The 19,650-nt window shown below is 35.8% G+C and overlaps 1 protein-coding gene across 1 annotated transcript in view; it reads right to left on the bottom strand.

Annotated features, from left to right (window-relative positions):
• Positions 1–19,650, bottom strand: part of LOC132944403 (zwei Ig domain protein zig-8-like) — a 585,143-nt gene that overhangs the window by 17,934 nt on the left and 547,559 nt on the right. The window contains exon 3 of the mRNA XM_061013722.1: positions 1,342–1,490. Within this exon, the coding sequence (XP_060869705.1) occupies positions 1,342–1,490 (149 nt within the window). The remainder of the gene's footprint in view (positions 1–1,341; positions 1,491–19,650) is intronic.

Raw genomic sequence — 19,650 nt, 5'->3', positions numbered from 1 at the left:
TTAATTAGTATATTATATTATTTATATTTGTATACCTATGCGTCCTTTCCGCACGAGAAATGCTCCTATTTACTCCCCTTTTGTTCGGTAGAATGATGACATAACGTTTTGCGTATATTTCTAATTTTCGAGCAATGTATTGACATCGTGCATAATATGTTCGTCGGATGTTTTTTGATAAGTGCTGCGGTGACCGGCGTCTGTATTTGAATTGTTCATATTATCAATCATGGCTCATACGGATAATATTGTAGAATGCAAAGGAATCTCTCCGGTCGGGCGATTTTCGATAATACAGTCACTGATTTGTCCGTACGTCTGTTACCTATTTTTAACATCACTATAATTACGTGTTGCGTTTATTGTTTTAAGCTCATGTTTTATAACGAACGAGCGTGATGGATAGATTTCGCACATTCGTCTGTAATACCTCACGGTCATCCCACTCGGGGTTAAGTATATTATATTTGTATACACATATACCTATGCGTCCTTTCCGCACGTGAAACGCTCTTATTTACGAATTTTTTGTGATTATGATAATATAATATTTTTGGCGGCTGGTTTGAGATCAGTCGATGCAGATCTACGGGCTATGTATTATGACGTGTATACCAATATTCGGAAGGCTCGTAAACGATTTGCGTGTTTCCTGTAAGTGCTGCGATGACCTTTGGCTGTATTTGATTTTTACATCATATATTATAAAATAGCTCTTATAGATATTATACAACGCAATCAACCACTCTGATCGACCAATTTTGTATAATGATAGGTATAGCCATTAATTTTTCCGTATATATGCTTAGGACAGCGGAGGAGTACGAATGGTTCAGTTTTCAGTATCCGCGGGCAGAATGCACCTATAAAACTGCAGAGTGTTCTCATAATTTTTGTCGAGCAAAACCTTTTCCCGGTTGGATATACGGCGTTATACTCGGAAGGTCTGTTGCAGTTACGCACGAAACGCTAATTAATTTCAAATTTTATGAACACTCAATAATTGACGGGTACCTACGTTTTACCTATAGTTTTATTGTTGTAAAACACAATTGAATGTTTTCGTAATTTACATTCGACATTATTCTAGTGCGGCGATCGAAACTACCCTTGTTTCCATTTTAATCCGAACGAAATGAATAGTTTAAAAAAAAAAACCATTATTACAAATTCAATATGGATATTATAATATTATCATCATAATATATGAATCGATCAATGTCTGGAAAACGGTTCAAAACGGAAATGACGCGTTCGTTTTGTTATATTATCAACGCGAAAGCAAACGGATCGGTTTGATTTTAATAATAATTATAATTATAAATCGTATGGCACACTCACCGATTTGTTGCCCAGCTGCTTGACCCTGCACGGCATGTAAGCGTGGCCGCCCAGTTGCGTGGTGATGTTGGACGACACGGACGTGTCGAAAAACGGCCTGACCAAAAAATCGGACACCTGTTTCTTCTGCTGCTGAGGGTTGTATTTTTCTGGAAAAATAAGAGCGAAAAAAAATTATTACCACCGTTATCTTCGCTGGTCTCTGGGCCGAAGGCGGTTCGAGCTGCAGTGCAGTGGCACAGGGCCACCCCGCGCATCGAAAAGCCCCGCGGGCAGAGCAAAAATAAATTATCGGATATTGATTTAATACGGATTAAGAACAGATGGATTTCGCCGCCATACCACTATTCGTCGAAAACGTTTACGTTTTTACCAAGGTGTGTATCGACACACCTCGGTTTTTACCCGTCCTTCGTAAGCGGATAGGTACCTATAGTATGGGCTTACTGGCCCGACTCATCACTCATTTGTACCCGTATACGACACGGACGACATAGACAAAACGCGTTTACGCAGTCTAAGCAGAACTCGCTCGATTTTGGTTCTAGAGTAAAAGTATCTATTATGAAATTGAATCGTGACAATATTTCTGAGGGCAAGACTGTGCGTTTTTTTAATTATTCCCAATATGACGTTCATTATATATCGTTTAAAAACAGTGAAAATCTAAAAATGTTTAAATGACCTTTAATTTTTCAAAATTATTTTTATTTTTTTTTTAAAACTCACCGTCTTGCCCTCCGAAATACGTTCGTGTTTCGATTTAGTTATAGGTGTTTTTATTCCAACACCGAAATTGAGCGAGTTACACTCAGACTGCGTAAACGCATTTCGTTCATTAATGGGGGAGACCATATAGTTCATAATATAATTGTGTATTCAACTAATGATTCAGATTCATCAGTGGGCTATTAAAGTCGAACCGTCTCTGAGGTTCCAAAGAGATAAACAGCGGCTAACAACCACTGAATAAGCCCAGCAAAAAACATTTCGCACATGGCCCCGGTATTTACCAAGCCGGCCCCGGGCCTGCTCTTTACGTCATCGACGTCGTCCGGTCGAGGGGTTTCCTCCGTTCGGTCGGCGCCACCCGCCCCGCACGATATATACTAATTGGGGTCGAGCGCTTAATGACCTACTCGGAGGTGCAGGGTTTTATCGTCAAAAGTTTCACCCCCCCTAAAGCTGCAGCACCGACGTAAACGTTCGTCGCGAATACCTTTGACGGTAAACCCGTGGTGTGCGGGGCACCCATATTATAATAAAATACGTAGGTATATACAGCCTGAGCCGATTCGCCGGTTTTTTCCCCTTTGGCTACACTCGCGTAACGCGTGCACGACATTATTACACAGACCCGAGACGACACAAACACCCTGTATAATGTCGTGCACGTGACGTCGTGGGTTAAGCGTAAGAAAAAACGCACGTTGGGCTCGAAAATTACTGTGAAAACAAAAGCGTGGGTTTTTTAAAATTTTTTTCAACGATTGCACTCTCGAATGCATTCAATTTATAAATAATGAACGACGAGACAGGGAACGCGCGCCGTATTCGTTTTATTCGCAAACGTGATTATAGAATACGAATTCATTTTTAAACTCAAAATATTATATCACACGATTTGTATTGTTCTATGAATTATTCTGGAAATGTTTTCTCTAAGAACTATGCCAGCGGCGTAGGTATATACGCGCACGAACAAAAATATAAACACTACATGTCATGTATTCAACACTTTTGCCACTCTTCTAAGGCTTTGGCGCTATAGACGGGCAGATTTATTTCGGGTGACTCCGTCTGTTCGTATACGATTATTGAATCGTCCACCCCGACTCGTTTTAAATAAAACATTTTACAACGTGAATAAAAACCGACGTTATAATATTGTAAATCGAACTGTTCATTATAATATTATAATATAATATAATATATATTATGACATTTTTTTTTCATATATTTTTTCATTAATTATTTCACGGTTTAGCACGAAAACCGTGCACTTCGTTTGTTTATTATTTACAACACGATTTGAGTAAAAACGAACACGAACGGCGACGTACGGTTTTTAAAAATAAATTCTCAATGCACTTCGCATTCAATTTGAATGTAAATGGGTGTGTATGCAAATGCGAGAGTGCATTCAATTTCAAATTTATTATGCTCCAAACGATGGTTAAAACTAAATAATCGTGATAGTCATCGCGTTCGTTCGTGACACCGATGTTTCGACGTTGTTTAAGCGTTTTTGTTGTGCGGTGAAGTGCGCTGGCAAAACTGTGTTAAAAACCGGCGTAAGACGAAAGTTTTTCGTTTTTGTGGTCTAGAAAATTGTTTCGAGCCGCCGACGTTTTAATTAAGAACGTAAAACTGCGGTGTTTTTTCAGTTCCCCGGCACATTGAAAAGAAAAAAAAAACAAATAATACTCACAGATGGTTTTTACATCGAAAGTTTAATGCTTTGAGTAATGTTTTTAATTTGCGCGATTATCTAAATACTTTTTTTTTTACAATAATAATAATAATAAAAAAACAAATTATCCAAGTAGGTACATTAAAGTTACTCCTGCTCCAGCATTTTATGGGTTCTTAAAACGTATTAATATGTACAGCTGTATACATTTTCTTGGAGTGTTTTCGGTTGATTGTTTTTTTTTTCCTATGTTATTGTTGTAGATAATATCATACAATAATATCGTTGTCATTTTTGTATTAAAACATATGGTGGCATAGGACAATCGGGGTTTTAACAGCGTCAAAAATTTTAACGAAATTGATGTGCACCAAAGTGTCCACGCCCATTGAAGCTGTCACGCTAAATTACCGTACAAATTTCTAATTTCATAAATTCTTATTTCACGAAGACTTATGTAATTACTTGTATTTAACGAGTATTTCCTAAGTCTTAACTCGTTTATGAAATAACTATTTTTGCACTATTGTAGACAGTTCGTGTGGAAATAGAGTATGAGATATACCTGAAGGCTAAACGTCGGGGCTCGATAATATGCTTGATGCCAGTGTGATTTATGTAAAAATCAAAAAAATCAAACGCTTACTTAGCTTTAAATAAATACGAACTAATTCAATGCTGTAGCTATATCAAACGAGAAACATAATTATCACGATTTTAACAAAATTGATGTGCACCAAAGTGTCCATGCCCGTTAAAGCTGTCACACTAATTTACCATACAAATTTCGAGTTTCATAAATTCTTGTTTAACGAATACCTATGTAATTACTTGTATTTAACGAAGTCTTAACTCGTTTATGAAATGACTCTTTCCCTACTCTTGCAGACAGTTCGTGTGGAAATAGAGCACTAGTGTGATTTATGTAAAAATAAAAAAATGAAACTCATACTTAGCTTTAAATAAATACGAAATTATTAAGCGTGGTAGCTAACGGTAGCTATCAATTGTAAAACATAATTAAATTCTATACAAATTATTTATTTATTGTCGATTTTCGTTTTCTTTTTCTTTTTTTAACTTATGGATAATTTGAAATAAATAACTACCTAGGTACTTGTACTGCAAGTACAGTATGGTTTTTAATTCATTGGATAGACACTATGGTAGATTTTAATTTTAAAACATAATTACATTTTATACAAATTATTTATTTACTGTCGATTTTCGTTTTCTTTATTAACTTAAGGATAGTTCGAAATAAATAACTACCTACTTGTACAAGTACAATGCGGCTTTCAATTTATTCGATAGAAATGCAAAACAAACATTGTTTTGAATACTCGCGTGAATAATTAATAAGCAACATGTTATTGTCATTTCGGTTTTAAGTACAATTGATATGTTCGTATATTTTTTAAAGAATATACCTCATATTTGATTCGGTCAAATGTATTCATATAGGAATGTATGCCACGTTGTAAAAAAAAAAAAATAACGAATGAATCTTTTTGAATCTTAAGAATTCCATATGTGTCCCTAACTATAAAAGATACTTGGCATTATAACCGGGTAAAATGTCAAAAATACTATTACACAATATTATCTAATAATAACAGAGAAGATAGTTTTAAAATCAATAGATTATAATATTACTATAATATTATTATGTTGCTTCGTTCCATTTGTAAATACAATTTTATCTCTCTTACCAAAAATACGTTTAAATTAAACTTGTTTTGTATTTTTGCGATAGTGTCAAAGAAAAATGGAATTCACATCAAGTAGTTAGTTTAGAAATGCAAATGTTATTTTAGTACCTAATTTACATTCTGTAAATTACTTTCTAATTTAGAAACTTAAAAAAATAGAACGATATTTGTTAACAAATGTTTGTACTATTTAAATCCCAAAAAGTTTCGTTATTTTTTTTTTTTTTATAATGTTTTATGATGCACGTTTTAGTATTTTGTAGTTTAACGTTTTTCACACACTTCTTAAAGCGTTTTCGATTAACTAAATTATCAAGTAAAGACTTGTCGTTTTGATGGAATAAAAATCATGAACTACGATGTACGATCCCCAGTGGCGTGTATCATAAAAAAAAAATGGTGTTGCTCAAATCATTTTCGGCGACCTACCCCTCATAATACTGTTGTACCGACCCATAAAATTTCCTATTTTTCTTCCATCAATACCCACCCGCCCATATTTAAGATGTTGCCCGAGCTTTGACCCTATGTTTCACGCCACTGAATCGATCCCTAACAAATGCCTTGGCACAGACCGGTTTAATGGAATAATATTATAATCAACAAACAAAACATATTTCGTCAATAAGTAATTTACCAAAACATACCAAACTCGTCGGACTATGAAATCAGGACGGGAGACTTAACCGTTTTATAATAATGGCACTCTATGGCGCACTACACGACGACGTGGGGACATCAATTGTTGTTGGCGCAATATTATTGTGTTTTGATCGCCGTGGGTCATCTAAATCCATAAAATTCAAGTTTCATACGTCACATACACACTGCAGGTCTATAGTGACCGGGGTATTGTATTCGTTTACACGGTCCATATTCGGAACCGTACGAATTATTGTGATCAAGTACTCGTATATAATATATTTTGGTGCGCGCGTGGTTATTATAATTTATATTATTCGGAACGCGCATAGGTGAGTGGGGCCGGCAATCTATTCTTTTGATGAAATTCGAGAACACACCTCCGGTGATAATAATAGTAATAATAATTATTATATCGTCGCGAAACCGTTTACCGGCCATTGTATTGCCGAATTCCATTATGTTTATAATAATAATATTATTATTATCTGGCGGGGCCACGCGGCGGCACGGTGTAATATAATATATAACGACGGAGCCCGGCAAAACGATATTATAATATTCAATCACCGTTTACACTTTACGATGTGACGGACCATTATCGAAACGAATTCATCGAAGCGAGGCCGTACCCAGAAATTTTTTTCGGGGGGTTCAAAACATGTATATTGTAATTTTATTGAATTTAGAGTTTTTATGTTTGGTTAAAAATAATAAATTGAAAAAATTTAGGTGGGGTCCTTGGACATAAAACATAATATGGTTTGTAAGCCGTTGTCGTGTGCAGCAGGAATCGTTATAATTTCTGTGCAATTTTCTCGTTCAAACTAATAAATTATGGGTCTAGAATGAAACGGTTCGAAATCGTTTTTACGAAATTGTCCAGGAGAGCAATTTTAAGGTTTGAGTTAAAATATTTTACTCCTTGAACAACATTTTTTGAAAGTTTAAGTTCTAAGGCAAGCAACTTGTGTAGTTTAATTCACAACATACAAATTAATAAAATACAAATTATAAAATGTCTAGGATGAAAAGGTTCTACACTGTTAGAACTTTTTCATCCTAAAATAAAAAAAAAATATATTTTATCAGAACTTTTTCATTCTTATTTGTTATTTTTATTATTGTTAGCTGAATCCTTTTCAGAATAATGCTTTCTCATTGCTACCAATCTTCCAACACGAAACAATGTAATAATTATTATAAAACATCGAGATCTGTATCTCGATCGTAAAATTTTATTGAATATGGATAAACGTAATAATTATTATAACTGTTGGTAGTGATTAAATTTAATTAGAACCTTTTCATACTAACGTATTGTTAAAAATTTGGTTCCGATCGTCTTCAATTTGATTGAATTGTGTTTATAATTTAGTTTTTGGCGATTTAGAACGTTTTACTTTAAAAAAAAAATCGTCAATAATAATGATCTTAATTATTATAATCATAGATGTTAGCTTAAAAGATGCGTCTTCGCATTCTAAAACCATTTTAATATAAAAAGTGACTTTTGAAAAAAATGTGATTCAGAACCTTTTCATTCTATACCCACGAATTTATAATTATTTTCATTTTCGTTCTCGAAAACGGAACCACGGCCGTGGAGTATACCGAGGAATCGAGATTCATATTAAACGCGACGAGACGAGTTTTCTTCTCTGGGCTGGAGCACAAGCCGTTTTATCCGCGTCTCCCTTTGACTTTTTCTCGGTACAAAATATTATTATAATCATTATATTTTGATGTTCATTTTGCACTCGGGGGCCCTTAATTAATTCGTAACCAAAACAATGGGTTCGGCTGTACCTTGACTTCATATTTTACGTACGGACGCAATGTAAATTCACGCATGCCGCTTGTTTGTTCACCGTTGTTAAGTATATAATAATATTATGACAATGTACCTACTTGTTTTTTTTTCTCTCGTTTTTTTTTTTTTTTGTACTCGTCTACACCATTTGTACGCACATCGCATACGGGTGTACAATATTATGACGGAGGGACAACCACTCGGTATTCATAATAATATTATTATTATACATAATACTGCAGCCTTCGCTATATTGTTGTATGTTTCCCCTTGATGTGGTTAAAATATTGTACTTTGGATGATTAATTTCTGAAGATAAAAATTATCAAAGCAAAATTTATTATTATATACCGAGGTAGAAAAAAAAATAAATAACCACTGAAACACTAGAAACGAAGTATTAAGAAGTTTCCGTAATTATTTCGAAACTTTCTATACACCTAGATATTATATTAATATTATTTCTGCCGGAATGAAAGCATATTTTTCGTGTGATTCTTTTTAAAAAAATTAATCGAGGAAAAATAATTATAATGAGCGCTGGTTTTACCCTACTCGGAAAATATTCATTTGTTCAAGAGATTTTTTTGAGAGGGTCAGAATTTTTAGGATATCTAAAATCCTCATTTCGTTTTAATTATGACAAACAAAATAATTAAAAATTAAGTAATTTGTTCTAATTACTTTGGTTTTTTATTTATTCTCTTATGGACGCTTACTACGCTAAATGTACGGTTAAAAAAAAAAAAAAACATGTTAACTATTATTACTATTTTCAATTTATTATAATTTATAATATATATTTTGTAAGGTATATTCACATTTTTGTAATTTAACGCGTTCGACCATTAAAAGAAATATTAATACAAGGAGAGGAGTTATTTCTTAAACTTTTCATAATACATTATACATACTTTATATTCAACTTTGTTACTTAAAATTCCAATGTATGTTTTTAGTTGTAATAATTCTTATTAATATTTTCCTAATTAAATACATTTTTAACATACATTTAGCACACACTATTTAGGTATTCAGTTAGTTTTTTCAAATTTATTTACGACTGTACAAGTATAATTATTACATAATATACATTTTTAATGTAAAATACCGTTCGATTCTTAAATATTTTATATTGGTGTTATACTTTTTGCAATATTTATTTTGATTACATTTGATACACTGACAATATTAGTTTGTTATTCTTTTACAATTATAATATTTCTGTTATTAGAACTATTATAAGTAGTGTAATTAAAATTTCGAATTGTTTCAATATTAAAAGCATATGTCATATTATAAATTATAATATTATATACGATTATACTTATTATGAAAAATATTATTTTATTTGCTTGTTTTTAAATAATATTGACGTACAATTTCGTTACCCAAAATAAGTTTAATCTATCTATGCGGTTTAAGTTTTATGCTAAAACTAGTATAAAATACTTCTTAAGTTAAAAACGAGTTCCAAAATGTTTGGAATTGTTTTGCAATATATTATTTAGTACACAAGATACATGGTGTATATAACACGGAAATGGGTAAAATCAACTGAAATACCATTTTTTTTTTTAAATCTTAATTTGAAAAAAACAACTGTAAAAATATTATAATAAATAAATTATAATATTATATAATTTTTTTTTATTATAATCAATTAAATTACCACTATTATATTATTATTATTGTCGGAAGAATAAATTTATTCATATTATCTAATAAATCATATAGAATAACAATTTCGTACATTATTGTTTATTGCCAATCTACGAAATGTCACCAGCGTCATAGTTGTTAGCGGTAGAATGAAACGAAAGATCAGAATCAAAATGGTTTCGATTGAACATTATGAAAATGTAATGCATCTTTCCTGCACAGGTATTCTTAGACAATATCGACCATTTAGATTAATCATAACATAACATATCGTCTTTTGTTTGTTAAAAAATATGGCAAATTTAAAAAAGTGTAAAGCGACGTATTGATTTAACGTATTTTAGAAAACTTAGTTGTTTTGATGTATTATGTTGAATAGATGATTATTTTCTACTTTTATTTATTAGAGTTTTGCGAATGTTTCTAAATGCAAGAAACAATCAATAACATTTAAATAGTGTTCACAAGCACAAGGACATAACAATATCGCCCTAAAAATCTAAGGTAATTTTCTCTCAATTCTGGAAGTCTATGACAAATATGCTACTTGAACTCTAACTTAAACGGTAGGCGCATAAAAAAAGCAGTTGTACCAATTATAACGAATTATGTATAAAAGAACAAGGTGTTAAATGATTAATTTATTCAATTTACCACAAGTACAAACCTACATGCATACCTATTAATTTTGTCAAAAAATATTTATTTATTTTTCATATTTTTTTTTTTTTGCAGTCGTTTACCGAGTAAATAATATATTATTTTCTAACCGAATAACGTTATTTCTAGTACAAATAATTTATTCAAAGTTATGAATTTTAGACACGTTATTCAGTTATGTTATTACGACGACCGTCGTGCATTAAATTCAATTCTTGCCGCACGACACCCAGGCATTTTCATTCACGAACTCAATTTAAAAGGTAAAAGTTTTCAAGAAGTTTTTCATTTTATTTTGAGAAACATATATATATAAATGTATATAAACATGCATAAATAAGGAATAGATTTTAAAATGTGCACACACACAACACGGTGAAACTTTAATGGGAAAACCGAAAACTGTGATGGGAAATTGGCAGTAGTCACCGGGTACAATGGGTACATAAATTCATTTTTTTTTTTTATCGTTTTATATACCGACTGTGGTGCGACTCATAGAATTTCGTAATAAAGAGCACATTATAATAATATCATAACCTAATACCAATCGTGTTTTATTCTGAGATATATATGTAGGTAGGTACACCTACGCCGTTACTATATGTCAGTTTTCACTCACCGCGTGTTACGTTACTTATATGAAATGTATAAACTTTTTTTTTTACCGTTTCCATTCGAGTTGTTCAATTCTACGGTAATTATTACGCGATTAGGAATTCTCAATCAAAGTTTGAAATTATTTATTCACGACCGTAATCGGTTTTCGTCAACCGATTGTCGCGTTTTCTCACGATCCAGCCGTAGAATAGTTTTAAATTTGATTTTATCGGGCTCATTGAAATATTAAAAATTCCGATTTTAGTTTAAATTTAAAAACAGATTACTCGCCTGCCTGCCCGTATTGAAATTTCGGCTTTTGTTTATGTTTTTTTCCATCCCGGACTTCTATTAAACTACCGAACTACCGATACGAGATTACATTATAAAACATAATATGTATGCGCTTATTAATATAATTAGAAAAAAAAAACAATCCAAAATGCTAAAATGCATTCATGACCCGTGGGAAATTTAAATAAAGATAAATCGCAGTTAAATATGTTGTGTTTTACATCACAATAATGCCGCATACTGTCATAGGGAGAGTGCCGGATTTAGAACAGGTGCCGCCCTAGGCCCTTTTAAAGATGATAAACAAAACAAGTAATTATAAATACTAATAAACAATAATATATATTATTTTCAGTTTCTTACAAAATTTGCCACCCTAGGCCCGGGCCCTGCATTGGGACATAATAATAATATACTAATATAATGTTTAACTCATATTTTGTGTGTACATTAATTATTATTAATTTCTTTATTTATTGTCGAATTGAATCATATCGTTTGCTCCACACAATACAGATTTGCCAAGAGTCGCGAGACTCGATTATTCTACCTACATTTGCTCCGTATAAAAAACCGTCACACTCTATTTATTGAACGTCGTCTCGTTCAATCTTATCGGCCACCGTCTCCAGTCCGATGATAACGGATTATAATTTCGAGTGAAACGAGTGCAGTGATAACATTAATTCTTTCGCGCCACACGAATGGGCATCAAAGTATTATCATATAATACCCTGAACAATTTTTACGGATAAAAAAATCTCTCGAGACCGCCACGGGTTGGGGATTTCGGTAAATGTTCTTCGCTACACCCAACGCAATACAGGTGGGTGCGGAATGCCATCGTATCACACGTCATCACGTGTGGTTTGACGATATAATATTAAAACTAGATAAGACCACAGTGTGGCGAGAGATACGCGTAGTTCAGTGGGTGGGCGTCGGCGTATGGGTACGGTGGGTGTATAATACAGCGTGTTCAACTACCGTGAGCGGGAAATTGTTAACGTTTGCTACGGAAAGAGTAAAACTTTTTTTTCTTCTCTCGCAGTGTATATAATGTATACGGATGGTGGTGCTCACTAGGTCGCGATAATTGCGGACGGCAATAATAATAATAATAATAATAATAAAACGCCGAGAAAAAAAAACCGAACTTTCTTTTTTCAGCGAATTTCTCCGAGTCTCCGCCACCGACAACCCGGATTGTTATTTTCAGAAACTATACGTATAAATATAATATATACACACACTCTCTCTCTCACACCCTCTCTCTCTCTCTCTGTCTCCCATCCTCTCTTTCTCTCTCTCTCACCCTCTCCCTCCGTCTCTGTCTCTCTCTCCCCGACTCAGTATTTCATACGCACGTGCACACACGCACACGAACAAACACCGGCCGCGTAGAAATCTTTTCAACGGCGTAGGAGTCGGAGTTATTGGGAAAAGTTTTTGGGCAGCCACCGCTGCATGGCAAGAAAAACGTGTAGTTAGCTCGAGTTTAGAAGCCCGTTCTTCTACCCCCTGCTGGCCGCCGCAAAACGCTCGTTCGCGCCAGACCGTTCTACCAGCATCTCGGTATATGTATATTCCACCGACCCCGTCGCCGAGTTTCCCCTCCGAGAAGAATTTATTACATACTTAAATATTCAAGATATTACTATATTATTATTATTATTATTATTGCTGCTATGGCGCATGCAGTATTAAGGGTGGAGGAAAAGGGGTGTAGGAGGGGGCTTGCAAACATAGTTTTTAGTAGCGACGAGCAAACTATATTGTAAATCGCGCCGTCCGGGGGCAGGATGTTTTGATTTACTCGATGGCAGCGGGACCTGCAGCGCCCAATGGTCTGGTAAGTTATAATTAAATAATATAGCGATTAATATCGACCGGTTCCGGACCCGCCGCGCATGTAGTCGGCGACGACGAGTGGGGCAGTTCGGGGCCCGGGGAAGTGGGGGGGGGGGCGTTAGGGTTAGGGTTGGGCGGCGGACTTGGCGTACAGGTCGGAGCGTGAAGAAAACGAATTCCGCACAAAAAGATTAATTTAATATCTGTTGAATCGTAACGAACCGCTCGCGGAAGCAACATACGCGTTGTTTACGGTCTGCGATCGAGACGTATATTTTATTGCACCCCCAAAAATAGAACAAAACTTATAGATGTACGGGGGTAGTAAATTCGATTAGCAACACGTAGGTGATATCGAATAACTGGCGATAACTTATCTGTTTTACATAGCTTTACACACTGCAGTTGCAATCTTTCATCGTTTTATGGTTCGTCTTGCGCGTCCGCGTATAGCGACTCTGTTCCAAAATCATTACGCTGCTATTAACCAATATGAAAGTACCCAAACGCTGCGAACAAAACGACGAAATATGAAAAGCGAAAGTCCCGCGGGGGCACGTAATTATGTATTACGTATTGTACGAATTAAAGGGCGCGTTCGCGATTCGCAGTTGAAACCGTTTGGAATCGATTTTTTCGGTTAAACCGTTGTTATCGTTGACGTTTAAATGTTACTTTCAAATTATTGCCGACCACGGGCTGGGGTTAGCGGTGGAGTGCGCGGATTATAATAATAATAATAATATATTTGCGAGAGCATTATTTAAATAAAATGATTTACCTATGTTCGTGGGTCGCCGGACTGTTTACGATGTTTCGGGCAGCAGGTCGCAGAAGACCGTGCCGGTGGTGGACACGCGACCCTCTTCAAACCTCTGTCGTCCGGACGCCTACTTGTATTATTACGATTCCGGAACTCTCTACATGGCGTATAGTCATGGACCGGTGCTCGTGTGACGACCACATCGCATATTATATCGTGTGGTACCTACCAGCATATACCCATAACACGTTATCAGGTATAGGTACCAGATACCTTACCCGCTACATATTATTATATTATTGTACACTGGCTGAAACGTAATTGCGCGTGGCGGCGGCGCCTGCGCGAGAGCTAGCGGTTGACGTGCATATCGGGTGACTTTGAATCCGGACGAGCCGCTAATGAATTTACGTTTTCACCCCAGGGGGGGAGCTCTCGAATTCCTATCCCGGGGTGAGAGTGGTGGGGTAGTGTGGGTGCGGGTGTGCTGCAGTAGGCGCTCGCGAGCTCCTCGTCGCGCGTTAAACGGATTACGGAATGACGTGCCCCCCCCCCCCCCCCCCCCCCAGACCGTCCTATCACTGCCGGCAGACGCCTCTGTCGTCGAGTGGTTATATAGTGTCATCGCTCGAGCTACGACGAAGACGACGCGACGACGAAGACGTCGCACCACCACTGCACCGCTTCCATCCGGCCCTGCACCGCGTTATAATATGCGCGCACGTTCATGCGTCATTAACAGCTTAAAAGCTTTTTTGGATTCGCCCCGATGTTTACCATTCACCGCCGTCAGAAAGGAATTTTAAGACCGGAAAAACAGCTCTTATGCGCGGGGCCAACTCGGGCGGAAACGACATTGACAAGTGCTCATAATTTATATTTTCGCCGGGCGTGTTAATCATAATAATATTCCGCTGGCTTAGACACACCGACTACACGCGCGGCCGCCACCATCGCCACCCCTCCCCCGCCCGCCCCCCCCCCTCCATCCGTTCTTCCGTCGCCCCGTCGCAGGGACGACCATCCCCTGCTCTAAACGGCCGAGACAATGCGATCGTTTAACGAGAGGCGCACGTACGACCGGAGACTGCAGCGGCGCTCGCACACGGCAGACACTTATTATTATTCTTCGTTAGGTATTGCAATAACCTATACATTGTAACGTGTCTGCATATACATATTATACATATAGGTACAAGCCACTCGATGTGATTGGCTCTGGTATACGTGGACCGGAAACGATAAAAAGCTGCACCGATTGCGAGCAGTCGACCGAACCATTTGACTTCTCGCGTCAACGAGACGTGTGCCCGAGATCCACCGTCCAAGTTGGTCATTTTTGTTTCGCTAACTCTAATATTAATATTATTTAGAAAAAACATTTACATAACACTAGCACGTCGTACTTAATCACTACAGACACCGGATTTGATGTTCCTCGAGGACTCTTCGACATCGTCTATATATTACTATAATTCTACCCGGATATTGTTAAGAATCGCATTAAATAGCTCGACGTGTTGCCGTGGCGATATTCCTAGCCTGAAGTCTGATAAACGCACAGGAAATATATTTAGGTGTATTTTTTTTATTTTTTTGTGGCTTTCAATAATCTACTCCCACCCCATCGAGTCTGGTACACCAAATCGTGCGGCGAGACAAATCGCGTTTCCGGGCGGCTCGCATAAATAGCTGGCGTGGGTGATTATATCTCTTACCAGTACTGCGAAAACCTTTCCGGAAAAAAATAAATAAATAGTAATAACGATTTGTCCGACGCCAATCTCGCCGGTGCCTCGGACCGTGTTGAAATGTCGGTGCCCCCTTTGTGTCCGGAGAAAAAGTTAATAAAAACACACTGTACACCGCTCTGTCGGGCAATTATAATATATATATATATATAGTTTAGAAAGTGGTACGGCCATTGAAAAGTTGTACGTCAGTTTCGCCATCGATATAATGGAGATTCACTTTTTTCCGTCGCTCTTAAATTACACTAGAATTTCTTTACTGAAACTTTTTGCCTTCCGTTACTTTTCGATGCACGCAGTTCTCACTTTATTGCATTCCGCCAGACTGCTGTATGAAAGCCCAGTGCTTTGTTCGGCGATGTACAACTGGTCGACGTTAATAATTAACCAGACGTTTAAAATTTCCAGAATCCTGCTTGTATTCGCGATTGATTAAGTTTAAATCAAACTTTTAAATAGTTATTTGCAATAATAAGCCATCGCCGTCAGGATCCGACGAAACAAAAGTAGTAAGTCACGCGCTTTGCTGCTATAAAAAGCAAACTTTTGTATTATTATTATTATTATTATTTATCTATAGAACTTTTAAGTGGTCGGAAAGTCATATATTTATATAGATTTATAATAATCCTCTTTTTGCGCAACGCAGTATAAAATCAAATAGAACTTTCGTCAGCCAACAATGGTATATAAGCTATTGCGATATGTACATTTCATTTGTTTTAAAAAGAAGCGAAAAAAAACTCCACGTCATTAAAAGTAACAAATAGATTTTTGTGCACTAAGATATTACTATAATACAAGGATAAAGTTGATTTTGTTAACAATCATATTGTTATTTTTGTGCGTTTTACGATAGAAATAAACAATTAATATAAAATCACGAGAGTCTAATCCATATTCTTATTGAACAATAATTGAATAGCAAATAAATATTTGAATATTTAACAATGATCATTTATTTATGATATTCGCTAAGATTTGATACGACGTGTACAATACCCCCTTGTGGTTACTCTCCTATTATAGTCAATTCAAACTTGGTTTCTTTAGTTGACCGAATCGATGACTCGATGGTAAAATTGACTCTCATATACCAACCAAACTTATCTTCAATGTCCCTGCTCGTCCAACACGTGGTTCTGTCCCATTTTACATACCAAGGTATCATTATAACCGCATGCTGTCAACCAACCACTCCGTCGATGTATGCAGATAGCAAACTCGGAACCCAACTTTTATAGATCATGTACACCTCTTCGTTTGTTAACTATTTATCATTTGTTTAATTCGTTTGATTTAAGCAGATATTTAAATATGTATTCACTCTTTTAATGATGTGTTTTTTCTGTGTTCTTTACATTACATTCTACTAAAAAAGCTGTATTAAATAAAAATAAAAATACTTGTCACATCAGATCCTACGTCATGATTTATTACTATAAAACACGATGTTGTAATGATAGTAAAAATATTGACGACATTTATTTATTATTAAACTCTATGATAAAATTATAATAATTGTGTTTGGATATAATGTTTTACTGACAATGATTTTTCTTTAACATATGCATTATGATATTACGATATTAAGGAGCCAGTGTGTTATTAGTACAAAGACATACAGAAAAAACTCTAAAGCTAAGTAGAATAGTAGAATTTCGTTAATTTTTGTTTTATTTCAAAAGCTAAATTTCAAAGTTATAATTATAGAAGCTAAAATATTCATTAGAATGTTACACAATGTCTGTTATTTTTCAAATGTATTTTTCAGGCACTGTTTAAAGTGAAATGAAAATTCGAGCTTTAATCTGGCCTGCAAAAAATTATCATCTTTCAGATAAAAGGAATATGACCGAAATCCGACATATCAGTGAGGCGTGAGTGTTTTTTCAGTGAAGAATTTTTATTTACATAATACAACTAACTAACAACAACCCCCCCCCCCTAAATACGTATCTTGCAAGCGGATTAGCGGAAAAGCGTTATATCTAAGGTAGTAATTACAGCATAAAATATAATTTCCAAATTTTATAGATTTCCAAATTTTATAGAATTGCGGAAAATTTAAAAAACCGGATCTGACACCCTCAATACTTTCAGTAAATACCCACCACGGTATCTAATATCTGGTAACGAAAAAATCACTATTGATATGACACAAAGCGTGAACGTTGCAAACTCCTTTCCGTATATTACCGCTGTTACCGTTGTTAGCGAAAATCAAACGCGATTATTGGATCGTATACGTTTGAGTTTTAATATTGCAAACCAAATTTTACGGGCACCGTCGCATTGTTATTATACCGCGTGCGGTATATATGCGCATCGTTAATAATATAATAATACGCGTAATTAGAACGTTATATTAATACGGATATAGTGTCTATGAGTACGGGCGGCGCCACGCAGAGCGGTATAATATGGTTACGGTGGTATACACATATGGTCCAATAAGTAATATTTCGTTTAGCATAACGCCCGAGCTGCACCCTTAATACTAACGATCCGCTGTTTCGACTAGGTCTTGCACGTCTGCACGTCTATACTTTGGCTCAGTGGCGTACTTGGGATTTTAGTTGGGTCAGGGTTTTACCCGAGTAAATAATATTTAAGTTTTCCAAACAGTTTTTACATTTCAAATCACGCGATTTATCTCAAATTTAGTCTACGTTCACTGTGTTTAACCTGCAGATCATCTATAGCGCCTCTTCGGGCCGTAATAAAAGTGTGGTAATAATCGATGGACGGATGACACATCGTCGATTATGGCAATGTTCTAAATCAGCGGAAAAAAACCCGAAACTATGATTATCGACGTCTTTGTCATATTCAACGATTTATTTTACATCTATTAAAAATGACGACCGACGATTGATCCGTGTATCCCGAAAGGGTGGTTTTTTGATAGAAAATATAGATTTCAGGGGAGGGGGGGGGGGGGTTATAACCCTACCACTGCGTACGTCTCTGCTTTAGCGGTGCGACGACAGTCGTTGGTCCACGATATCGTTTTTCTCCCCGCGATAATGAAAGCCGAACTGTAAATTCTCTTTTGCTCTCATTATTTTCGACGTGTTTCCCCTACCTCCCCGTGCGTGTATAGCTTTTTGCGAACTACACCGTGGGACAATTTTTTTTACTTTTTCTCTCCTCTCTCAATGACTATACCACCAAAGACGTCTTAGGGAAACATAAACACAATTTTATACGGTTCTGCGGACGTTTTTTATGCCCACATATTTTTTATCTATATATCCGTCTGAGTAGGTTTTTCTTTTATCCCCTTCCCCCCCCCCCCACCTTTCGCGCTCTCATCCGTGTCCGTTCGCATGACCTCGAAATCGTATTAACAAGTTCTTTTGTGTGAATTGGAAAACTTTTTTTTTTCTTCCAGTTGTGGTTAGTTTTTAGAGTCCATTAAAAAAGAAAAAAAAACAAGCGGTTTTTTTCACTAAGAAAAGGCAGAGTGGTATTACGGGTTTCCCTCGTAAACAGGATTAATAGTTTTGACCTAAATGGTATTATAAGACCGCATCGAACAATTCTATCAGCCACCTTGTAACATATATTTTCGGGATTACGTGCGTAATACGATGTCACTAAACCATGGACGTTTTTCAGAGTCAGTCGAACGGAAGTTCTATAATTCAATTGTTATATACGTTGCACGCGGAGGGTTAGTGGATTTTAATTTAATGTAATGCCGACACGATTAAAATGTATTTTAACAAAATATAAAGAGCCGGTACATGGGCAGCCGCTACGGCGGCGTCCGTTTTCAACCGTATTATAATATATTATTATAGTTTAAAAATTTGTAATTTTTTTTTTCGTAAAACAACACTGTCAATATTATCATCGTTGAGAACGATCGTCGGCCGTTAAATGTGTTCCGATATCTTATTGTTACCATAGCGATCGACAGTGCACGTTCGTTATCAAATTTAGACATGACTTCAATACGTGTTCGGTGGACACACACATTTTTCAATAATTGTAAATTACAACCACAGAAGTCAACTAACGCAAGTCCATATTTCGAAATTTTGAGTTAGTTAGGTATGATCAGAAAATGCTTTTTGTCATCTTTTTAAAGGTATTAAAACGTAAGTCCTATAATATACAGTAAATGCATAGATAGCAGG

This window comes from Metopolophium dirhodum, chromosome 5 (assembly GCF_019925205.1).
Source record: "Metopolophium dirhodum isolate CAU chromosome 5, ASM1992520v1, whole genome shotgun sequence".
Classification (NCBI taxonomy): domain Eukaryota; kingdom Metazoa; phylum Arthropoda; class Insecta; order Hemiptera; family Aphididae; genus Metopolophium; species Metopolophium dirhodum.
This window is presented reverse-complemented; position numbering and strand designations above follow the sequence as displayed.